The sequence below is a fragment of the Equus przewalskii genome, chromosome 31 (genome assembly GCF_037783145.1).
Source record: "Equus przewalskii isolate Varuska chromosome 31, EquPr2, whole genome shotgun sequence".
Taxonomy (NCBI): Eukaryota; Metazoa; Chordata; class Mammalia; order Perissodactyla; family Equidae; genus Equus; species Equus przewalskii.
This window is the reverse complement of record NC_091861.1, coordinates 24731015-24743230: the sequence shown is the minus strand read 5'-3', so window position 1 is coordinate 24743230 and position 12216 is coordinate 24731015. Positions and strand designations below refer to the sequence as shown.

The 12216-nt window shown below is 35.8% G+C and overlaps 1 protein-coding gene across 7 annotated transcripts in view; it reads left to right on the top strand.

The window, feature by feature from the left end:
- LOC103544660 (complement factor H-like) overlaps nucleotides 1-12216 on the top strand; it is a 74547-nt gene that overhangs the window by 40718 nt on the left and 21613 nt on the right. For 5 of the 7 annotated variants that reach the window (XM_070602406.1, XM_070602400.1, XM_070602402.1 and 2 more), the window contains 2 exons: nucleotides 4909-5091; nucleotides 6688-6864. In XM_070602406.1, the coding sequence (XP_070458507.1) occupies nucleotides 4909-5091; nucleotides 6688-6864 (360 nt within the window). The remainder of the gene's footprint in view (nucleotides 1-4908; nucleotides 5092-6687; nucleotides 6865-12216) is intronic. The other 2 variants (XM_070602403.1, XM_070602405.1) reach the window with 1 other exon arrangement.

The following is a 12216-nucleotide window of genomic DNA, read 5'->3' as shown; positions in this document are numbered from 1 at the left end:
CTCTAAATCTATTAAAGAGTTAAATATAAGACGTGAAACTATAAAATTCCTAGAAAAAAACATAGACAGATATCTTCTTGACATTGGTCTGGGCAATGATTCTTTTTATATGACACCAAAAGCACAGGAAACAAACGTTGAAATAAATAAATAGGACTACATCAAACTAAAATGCTTCTGTTCAGCAAATCAGAATGAAAAGGCAACCTATGGAATGGGAGAAAATATTTGCAAAACATATATCTAATAGGGGGTTAATAAAAAATATGATAATGAAGTTAGAGAACTCAATGCCTAAATAAAGAATCCAATTAAAAAATGGGCAAAGGATCTGATTGACCTTTTCTGAAAAATACATGCAAATAGCAAACCAGTACATGAAAAGGTACCCCAAATCACTAATCCTAAGATACGTGCAAATCAAAACTACAAGGAGATATCACCTCATATCTGCTAAAATGGCTTTTATCAAAAAGACCAGGGATTGCAAGTGTTGGCGAAGATGTGGAGAAAAGAGAATACTCGTACGTTTCTGGTGGGAAGGTAACTTGTTACAACCGTATGGAAAAGAGTATGGAAGTTCCTCAGAAATTTAATAGAACTATCATATAATCCATTTTTGGGGTGTGTATCCGAAGGAAATGAAGTCAGCATCTGGAAAAGCTATCTTCACTCTCGTTTTCACTACAGCATTATTCACAATAGCCAGGCCATGGAAACAACCTAAGTGTCTATGGATGGATGAATGGATGAGGAAGATGTGGTGTGTGTATATATATATATATATATATATATATATATATATATATACACACACACCAGTGCATATATATATACCAGTGTATAATATTCCATCATGTATATACATATATATATATGTGTGTGTGTATATATATATATATATATATATGATGGAAAATATTTATATATTTTCTCCAAACAGGAGAAAGAAGGAAATCCTGCTATTTCTAACAACATGGATAAAGCTAGGGTACAGTATGTCTAGCCAGAGAGGGACAAATACTTCCTGATAAAACTTATATGTGGAATCAGAAAAGAAAAAAGAACGAAAAGTCAAATTCATAGAAACAGAGAGTAGACTGGGGGTTACCAGAGGCTAGGGAGTGAGGGAAATTGGGAGATGCTGATCCAAGGGTGTTTGGCTTCAGTTATAAGATGGCTAATTCTGGAGATCTAACGCACAGAATGGTGACCATAGTGTGTAGTAACGTATTGTATACTTGAAATTCGATGAGTGTAGATCTTAAGCATTTCAACTACAAAAAAAAAAAAGATTACTATATGAGGTGATAGATGTGTTAATTAACCTGATTTGCAGAATCATTTCACAGTGTATATGTGTACCAAATTCTCTCATTGTACACAATATATATATACGATTTTGTTAATTATACTTCCTTAAACCTAGTGGGGAAAACTGTAATAGACATGCAAAGGAAAAGGAGAAAAAAATTAAAGCAAATAACTACGAAACATAATCAAATAACAAAGGAAGACATCAAGAGGGGAAGGGACTGAAAAAACTATTGCAAAGCAGAAAACAATTAGCAAAGTGTCAAGTCAGTCCTCATCTATCAACAGTTACTTAATCTAAATGAATTAAGCCCAACTATTAAGAGAATAGAGTACCCGAATGAGTAAAAAACAAGAGCAAATGATACGCTATCTATAAAAGACTCACTTTAGACTTAAAGACACAGAATAATAGTGAGGGGATGGAAGAAAATATTTCTTGCAAAATGGCAACCAAAAGAAAGCAGGAGTGGCTATCATTATATCAAAAAAAATGATTTTATGGCCAAACCATCTGTAGAGACAAAGAAGATCATTATATAATAATAAACAGTCGATTCAACAGGAAATATAACAATTTTAAATACATATGCACCCCACATCAGAACTCCTAAAGATACAAAGCAAATATTGACAGGTTTGAAGAGGAGAAATTAACAGCAATACAATAATTTCTAGCTGATTTTTGTATATGGGGTAAGATAAGGGCCCAGTTTCATTTTTCTGTATGTGGATATCTAGTTTTCATAGCACTATTTGCTGAAGAAACCATCCTTTCCCCATAGAGTGTTCTTGGCATCCTTGATGAAGATCAGTTGATCACATGTGTGTGGATTTATTTCTGGGCTCTCTATCCTTTTACATTGATCTATTTGTCTGTTTTTAGGCCACAACCATGCTGTTTTGATTAATGTAGGTTTATAATATATTTTGAAATCAGTAAGTGTGATATCCTCAGCTTTGTTTTGGTTCAAGATTGTTTTGGCTATTTGGGGTCTTTCGTAGTTACTTATTAATTTCAGGATTGTTTTTTCTATTTCTGTAAAGAATGCCACTGGGATTTTGATTGGGATTGCATTGAATCTGTAGGTCACTTAAGGTAGTATGGACATTTAACAATATTGAAGACTCTAATCCGTGAATACTGGATATCTTTGCATTTCTCTGTCTTCTTTAATTTCCTTCATCAATGTTTTATAATTTTCAGTGTATAAGTCGTTCACTTATTTGGTTAAGTTTATTCCTAAGTTTATATTCTTTTTGCCCTTAATGTAAATGGGATTGTTTCGTTAATTCCTTTTTCAGATAGTTTCTTGTTACTGTATACAAATGCCACTGATTTCTCCATGTTGATTTTATCTCCTGTAAATTTGTTGAAATTATTTATTAGTTCTAACAGCTTCTTTGTTCAAACTTTAGGATTTTCTACAGATAAGATCATGTCATCTGCATACAGAGACAATTTTACTCCTTTCTTCCCAGTTTGGATGCCTTTTACCTATTTATATGTTTATCTTGCTATTTTTAAAATTTCTTAAAAGAGTCACGTTAGTTTATAACATTATTTAAACTTCAAGTGTATATTATTTTATTTCAATTTTTGCATAGACTACCTCATGTTCCTCACCAAAAGTTGCCATCCATCACTGTACACATGCACACATTTACCCCTTTCACTTCCTTTTCTTGATTAATTGCTCTGGCTAGGATTTCCAGCACTCTATTGGATAAAAGTGGTGAGAGTGAGCACACTGGACTTCTGCCTGATCTTAGAGGAACCAATCATCAGTCAGCCCAGCCAGAGATTCTAGGTGCCTCTCAAAACTGTGCACTTATCCAACCTGCTGGTTTTGTACTTAGCATTCCCCAGGAGTCTAGAATAATTCCAGTCCCATGAGTGTCCTGAGATAGGCAAGATAGTAGCCAGTCCTTCCAGTAGTAGGCAGAACATTTGAGGTGTTAGATGTGTGGTCCAGTTCCTTCTGTACTCAGGATAAAGCTAGGAATTGGGGTTTATCATTTCACTTGCTCTGCCCTGAGCTAGAGAGGGCAGCTGTGGCAAATGTATGCATACACCTTCAGATTGCTGCTCTTTCAAACCATTATTTTGCTCTCTGGATCCCCTAGGTATCTAGAAAATTGTGATCTTTGTCAGCTCTCAGAGATGGGTTAATTAGAAGCCAGTCCCTTAGGCAGCAGCCTGAAAAGTTGGGGTCTGGATGTGCTGTCCACCTCCTTCCAGGGAGAAACTGGGAGCTGGGCTTATCACCTACTAACTCAGCACTCAGCTGGGGATGAACTGTGAGAAGTGCTCACGCCCCCATTCATAACTGACACTTTGTCCTCTGTAGTCACCTGGAGACTAGCAAATGCGGGGGCCTCTAGCTCCCAGAGACAACAGAGTTAGAACCAGACCCTGGAGTAGCAGCTGGAAACTTGGGGCATGAGATGTGGGGTTCCAACCATTTGCTCCTGAAGTAGAAGCTGGGAGTTGGGTGTTCCTTTCCGATTGGATGGTGCTACAGCAGGGATGGGGCTTATAATGAGAGTGTTCTCACTTTCTCCTACCAGTTAAGATACTGGCATTTTCTCACTCCCGTGGTTTGCAGGACTCTCTCAATGAGTTTTTGTATTTCTAATAAAAGGAAGTGAGACAGCTGTAGCTGTTAATTTGCTGTGTCTAGGGGACAGGGTGAGGTCGCAGCATGCTGTTCTATCATCTGACCAACATCTCTCTATTTTTTTCACATTTACACTTACGTTGGGTTTTGTTTGATTTTCTTCTTCTAATCTCCTAAAGTGGAAGCAATTCTTGATTTTCAGTCTTTATTCTTTTCCATTATAGCTATTTAATGGTAAAATTTTCCTCTCAGCACTATCTTAGTGTCAAGTCCCAAAATTTTATTTAACATGTTTTTATTATCATTCGATTCAAAATATTTAATCTCTTTTTATTTCTTCTGTATCCACGTGCATTTAACAAATGAAGGTGAGTTCTGTGATGAGACCTAGTAACTGACAGGAGTCTACTTTTACTGTTTCAAGTTAAATTATACATAATTTGAGGAATCATCATTTTAGTCTTAGGTCAATGAATGTGTTGATCTTTGTCATCTTCATTGAACTCCTTATATCCATATAGTTTATGCACCCAATTATGATGACCAACATTTCAAAATCTCAGAGCCAAAGACTACGGTAGCTATGGTGGAAGATTCTCTGAGATCATCACCTGATCTGAGATACCCCAATTGTTTAACTGAGTTCTGGGGTTGCTTAAAAAATCCAAACTAGGTAAATTTAATGCAAGCCCCAGGAAAGGACTCATTGCTAGGAGAGCTCTGGCATGCTGCAAGATTCCAGATCCATCAGACTGACAGATTTCTAGTGATTTCTTAGAAGGGATTCTGGATTCTGAGTATTTTAAATCTTGCTTTGTTCCAAAGACTTTTTAATGGAGTATCTTGATTTAATATTTTTGGAAACTCATAGCTCATTTTCTCTGACAGAAGAAGGTCAATGATTAGAACTTTTCCAGGTTTTCCTTTACCAATGACGTGAGCTTGTCTTTTCCTTATGCTTCCTCTGTTTTAGAAACATGTTCAAAATCAGATATAGAAATTGAGAATGGATTTATTTCTGAACCTGACTTTACATATCCCTTCTATAAACGGGCACAATATAAGTGTAAACCAGGATATGTAACAGCAGATGGTAAAACATCAGGATCAGTTATATGTCTGCAGAGTGGATGGTCAGCTCAACCCACATGCGTTAGTAAGTAATTGATGATGTTAGTTTTCATTATCCTGATGGTCATTGTACAAAACTTCACTTTAATTCTTCTTTGGGGGCGGGGCTAAGGTGGTTCCATTTGAAAAGATAAAAAAAAGCTTTGAGAAAAATGTATAATTTTTTGCCTTCCAAGATTAATTACTAGTGGGGTAGAATATCAGTCCATATTTCAGTTCAAGTTTTTCCGCTTTAAGACCTTCTGGGGTTTTGAAACTAGTTGGGGAGCCCTATGCGTATTCTTTGTAAACTCGTTTGTTATTTACTGAGAGCTTTGTGCCTGTTGCGTCTGCTTTTAGGTGATCAGACTTTTATGTCACAGTCTTTGCTCCTAGGCATGAAAGGTTTTTTTAAGGTGAAGATGCGGGTTCATAAGGCATAATTTTGGATTATGTATAATTTACATATATTTGATACTACAGGATAGGTCCACTTCTGAAAACTCCTTTCCTTTAGGAAATCTTCCTCAACATCTAATAGGTGGAGACTGAGAAACACTTCTAGATAGTACCAAACTTTGCTGTGTTGAAAGAGTTCCCTGTCCTACTACCTGGATGTTTATGGCGATTTTCTAAGAACAATTTGCTCAGTTTATCTTATTACCCTAAAGCCACACAGTGATACTTTTTGAAATGGCATGTAACATATACACTTTAAGTGACGAAGGTATTTAAAATATCCATTTTTACCGTTTTCGTTTCATTTTTATCAATCTCTATGCTTACTATGAGCACTAGCCAAAGAAAAAAGATGTTAATAGTTGCCTCCATAACAAATTCGTTTTATTCTAAATTGTGATCAGTTTTCTCTTATAACAGTTGTTATAGAAGAGGAAATGTTTCTATTAAATAAATGTTTTACCAGTATAGTTTTGCTTTTTTTTAAAAAAGCTTTAAACTGCTGGGTGCATACATTATAAAATTTGAGATAAATTATTTAAACTTTATCAACATCACTCTAGTATCATGTTAGTGAAAATTGAGACTACTTTTTAACATTTTACTTTCCTATAACTAATTATAAACAATAGAATTCTCTCTAGATTTAATGTTGATAAGTATAAAGGATATACAGCATTTAGGAGAATATTTGGGAAAGCAGCGTCAGCATATGAGCTTTAAAAATTAGTATGTTTTAATGCACACTTTTATAGAATATTTTAAAAGTTACTTGCATTGTTCCAAATTAATCTTTTTATTCAACTAATTCATTTTTCTCTGACATATATGTTATAACTGCTAACTCACAAAATGCTATTCTGATATCCTAACAATGTACTGGACTATTTCACTAATAACGTGGGATAAATGCATATGCATAGTTGAATTGAGGAGAATATTCTTAAAGTAAACTTTCAGAGATTTTAAGTGGTGAGAAAAATGCTATGTAGAAATATTTTGTTTTGTGTAATGATTACATGACAATGATTTATCACTGATATCCTTAGATTTTTTCATATGATACTTAATTTATCAGCATATACTAATTGAGAAAGGTTTTTTATTTTTTCCCTCAGGATGGAACTTACTCATTTAGATTGTCCATTTAATAATATTAGAAATCAATTCTCTTATGCATTAGAATATTGTGATATGCCATTATTTGAGAATGCCAGAGCCAAAAGTGACAGAACATGGTTTAAGCTCAATGACACATTGGACTATGTGTGCCGTGATGGATATGAAAGCAGAAGCGGACACGCCACAGGCTCCATAGTTTGTGGTAAGGATGGTTGGTCTGATACAGCCACGTGTTATGGTAAGTACTGTTTTTTCAGGTCTTCTTTTCTCCTGGATTAACAAAATTAACAAAATTTGTTCCAAATGAAACATTTTCAACAAATTTGAAACATCTATAGTCATGTCATTTTATGCAACAATGATTAAAATCAAGGTGTCTCGTTCTGAATTTATGTAAATTGGGAAGAGAGGGTGTTTTGAAGCCCAAAGATCATAATATACTTTTACATGTTGTGTTAAAGTAATGTTTCCTATGGGCCATATACACCATAGATTTGTGAGTAAAGTACAGTTGTTTTAGTTATTCTAATTGGAAACTTTCATGTTCTTTAAAACTGGGCACTCATTAGCAAAATTCTAATTTCTTACCACTCACTCAGCTATTTTGCTCCTGAGTTTCTGCTTTACCCCTCCCACCCTGAGTGTTCATTTCTGCAGGCCATTAGAGGAGCTCTTTATTTTCCAAGCTTGAACAAGTTCTGTGGACTAGGACATGACTCTCTTTAATGTTTGCCGACCAGCTGTCTGTTTTCCAGGGTTAGAAGTAGGGCTTGAATCTGTGGAAAACTGAGTGGATGCAGAGTGTTCCAAGCCAAAGGAACAGTGTGTGCAAAGCTTTGGAAAAAGTACAACATGTGGGAAAAGTCAGGGGGGTGGATTGTACTCAAGAGAATCTCATGAGCTGAGTCTGGACAGGAGGTAAAGGAAGGCTTATCCAGGTTGTTTCAGTGCATGTTCGCAACTTGATTAATTTTACGCTTGACAAAAAGCCACAGAGGAGTTTGAAGGAAAGGAATGATATAATTTTTCTTGGATTTTTGAAAGTTTTCTTTTCCTTTATGTTGTGCTTGTGGTGAATAAAGAAGATTCAGGAGTCCATGTAGGGTGAGAAAGAGTGGGGATTGTGATACGACGGTGACTGAGAGACGCAGAGCAGAGGAGAGATATGAGATACATTTTGGTGGTTGAAAGCAAAGGCAAAGTTATGAAATGTTCAATGTGTTAAACATTTGAACATTAAACTTAAAACATTAAAGTTTAATGTTTTAAACTTTAAACATTAAAGTCATGAAGTGAATAAGAAAGTGTAAAGGGTCAACTCACATGTTTATTGATTTGATTTTTCTGAGCAAGCAGGGAAATGGCAATGCCTTTTGGTGACATGGTTCTCGCAGGAGAGAGAGCGTTTTGGAAGGGCCATCACAACTTTTGACTTGGACACATTATGGTTGGGCTGCCCATGGACAAAGAAAATCAAATATGTAAACCACAGTTAGATGTGTAGGTCTAGCCAAGAGATATACTTGTGGGATTACCACCATATAAATGATGATATCAAATTGGAAAAGAATATAGAATGAAAGGAAAAGAGAGCTCAGGACTGGACCCTGAAGTGCTCCAACATTTAGGTGTCAGACAGAAGAGCAATAGGCAGCTAAGCAGATGGAAAAAAGGGGGCTTTTGAGAATCGGGAGAAAAAAGGGTAGGAATGAAGGTCGTCCTAGATATGGAGAGAAGGAAATGACTAAAGGAAGAGGAGCTAGACCAGAATGATTAATAGTGGAGCCTGTGGAGTCAGCCTGGCCAGGTTCTACTTCCATTCTAACATTTGCTAAGCAGGTATCTTAGGTCAACAACCAAGACTATCTGAAGCTTTGTTTACTCTTCCTGGTCTGTAACGTGTTTTAATATTTACAATTGTCAAAATATTTCAAAGGCTTGTGTTGATCAATAGACTAAATTATCCATATAAAGTTCTTGCCACAGTGCCTGCCATATAATAAACTCAAGGAAATTGTAGTCCAATTATATTATTTTATTATGATAATTCAAGTAGTGAATGTGTCTAATTCAGTTGATATGTCCAGATTGAAGAGTGTAAAAGTGTGATGGATTTGGCTACATTGATGCCAAAAATAACTGTAACAGGAGCAGTTTTCGATGGAGTATACAGGGCAAAACCTAAATAGAATTTACTGAAGAAAAATGATTAGTAACAAATTTCATATAGTATATGGGCAGAACTCTTTCAAGAAAGTTGGCTGTGTCAGACAATAGGAGTTTCAGAAAATTGCTAAAGGAAATTATGCACTGAAGGGAGTATTTGTGTTTTAAAGTTAGGAGACGTGAGAGTGGACTGAATGCTGGGGAGGATGGAGTAGGGAGGGAAGCAGGCAGAGATGGAACACATGAGGTGGATAGTTCCCTGTGAAGGTGGGAGAGAAAGGGAACCAGGGCTCCCGTGGAAGTACCAGCCTTTGGTGCGGACAGAGCTACTTCCAACTTTTCACAGGAGGAAGGAAGGAAGGAAATGAGTGTGTAAACGTCATGCTGGGAAGAAGCAGGAGCTGATGGTTTCTATTTTCCAAAGAAGTACGAGACACAGTCATCTGAGATTGAGTGGTGCATGGGGAGAGGAGCAGAAGGAACACTAGGTGGAGCAGAAAAGTTTCTAAGAGAGACTTCTGAGAGAGATGCAGGTGAGCTTCTTATAGAGCTGAGGTAGACGTGCTTAGCGGTGTCTCGGTCCCGCTTAAATCTGATTCACTCAGGCTGTCAAAAAACACTTATCATGGGCTAGAAATAGGCCAGGAGAAAATGGTGAGAAACACAAACATGGGTCTGCATTTCAAGAGCTTTCATCTCAGCATGAAAAACACCAATGAATTAATCCAAATAATGAAATGAATGGTAAAAATATTTTAAATATATTTGATGTATAACTGTGTTCAAAGAAACAAAAGAATCCAAGGACTTAGAATACAGGAGGGGATTGAAACATCTACTTTATAGAGAAATGCATCTATGCAAAGAAATGTTGATAATCTTGGAAAAAAATCAAAGATTGTAAAGCCCGGAGTCTGGAGTGACAGGGGGAGGGAGATATGAGATGACATTGGAAGTGCAGGCTAAGGAGGGGTCGAAAAGAGTTTGGATTTGATTCTAAGTAGAAGGGGAGGCTTTTAAGATGATCGTGAACTTCCTTTCTTGGATTAGAAGCAGATGCTGGTTTTGTGAAGCCAAAAGCTTTTACAATTTTGAGGAGTTTTCTTTTAAAAACAGGAATGCAAAATCATGAATATATAATTCCCATGGTATTTCTCGTGTCGCCACATGACAGGAAACGTAAAGGAGAGGAAGTAGGAGCAACAGAGACAGCAGTGGCAACTAATGGCAAATTTTGTAAAAACGTATGACCTTGTGAACACATTGGTAGGAATTCACCACGACAGTGTAGGCGTCCAAAATTTGAAAGAACAAATGACAGCTTAGTATTCTTTTCAACTAACTTCTCTCAACCATGTAGCAGAAAATTGCACACAGATTGGCTGAAATCTGAGTTTATTTCAAATGTCCTGTGTGTTTTCTCCTTTGGGGAGAGGTTTCCAATGAGTAGTTGCTATCACAAGCCACTTAAGCCCAAAATATTTACAGCAATCTTAAATTAATGTACACTTCAGAGAAAAAATTCATACTCATGTTTCCAAGCATCAGTGCTAGGATTTAGGATTTTGACTTTTGGATAAAGACAAATATCCCTAATACAGAGTATGCTCATTCAAACTCTTCCTTAAATCACATTTCTTAAGTCATTATCTTTTTGTTGTTGTTGTTTTTAAGATTGACACCTGAACTAACAACTGTTGCCATTTTTTTTGTGTGTGCTTTTTCTCTCCAAAAACCCCCAGTGCATAGTTGTATCTTTTAGTTGTGGGTCCTTCTAGTTGCGGCGTGTGGGATGCTGCCTCAGCATGGCCTGCTGAGCGGTGCCTTGTCCACGTCCAGGATTGGAACTGGCAAAACCCTGGGCCACCAAAGCAGAACACACGAACTTAACCACACAGGGCCGGCCCCCCCTTAAGTCATTATCCTTATATAAATATAACGGTTCAAAAATAGCCAACAGCCAAGATCTTTTGTTGTTGTTGTTACAGCAGCATTTTTCACAATGTGATGAGACAGAAAATTTATATAAAATGAGCACCAAATATATAAACAAAGACACATACAAGTGAAAGAATTGCTACGTAGAAAATTGGAATTGAATTTTAGGAGAAGAATCCAAGTGGTTCTCATCAAGCCTTATCTTCTCAACTAAGCTACAGAAGTCAACATTAAAACAATAAAAAAGCTTATTTCACTTAACACAATTCTCTCAAGGTCCATCCGTGTTGTTGCAAATGGGACGATTTTGTTCTTTTTTATGGCTGTGTAGTAGTCCATTGTATATATATATACCATATCTTCTTTATCCAATCATCTGTTGATGGTCACTTAGGTTGCTTCCACGTCTTGGCTATTGTAAATAATGCTGCAATGAACATAGAGGTGCATGGGACTTTTGGAATTGCTGATTTCAGGTTCTTTGGATAGATACCCAGTAGTGGGATAGCTGGATCGTATGGTATTATGTTAAGTGAAATAAGCCAGATAGAGAAAGACAATCTCTGTATGACTCCACTCATATGAGGAATTTAAACATGTGGACAAAGAGAACAGATTAGTGGCTACAGGGGAAAGGTGGTGTGGGGGGGTGGGCACAAAGTGTGAAGGGGTGCACCTACAACACGACTGACAGACAATAATGTACAACTGAAATTTCACAAGATTGTAACCTATCAATTCAATAAAAAATAAAAAAAACTAAAAAAACAAGAAAAAAGCAAATTTATTGTGTTTCTTTGTGTGGCATTACTTTCAATAACAGTTTACATATCTAATTTTATGAATATGTTTTAATACTTGACTTTTAGACAGTATAAAATGTCATTTTAGTCTGATTCTAATTTTTAAATTAGTTTTTCATTTTTAAGTTAATTAGCAAGATAGAAAAATTCCAAATGATAAAAATGCATTTTTTTTAAATATTTAGGAATGTCACAAATTTTACAAGTTTTAAGGGACTATTTTACACATTTCTAATTTGGATCAGAATAATTAACAATTTATTAGTAGGTAGTGTAAATTAAATGTATAGTAAGAATACATGGTTGTATATATGTAACTATTTGGAATACCTAGAATTTGCCTAGCTATGTGACTCGAACATGTTTCTTCAGTTTATTTCATGTTTCAGTGTGATTCTTCGCTTACAGAATATTAATTAAGCAGTTTTCAGTGTTCCTCTAACTAAAGTGCATTAGAAATCCCTCTTCTGTGTGTTCTTGTTTCCCAATTGAATTCAGCAAAAATACCAATTTTTATTTGTGTGCAATTTAAAAATTGCAGCATTAGTTTTTTAATGTGAGAAAATACTTTTATGTTGTGAGAGTACAGAAAATGTAACATTAAATTTTATGAGTGACAGTGATAAAATCAGATCTAGACTAAGCAAGCTGACTTTACAAATAAATTTGCAGGACACGTATAT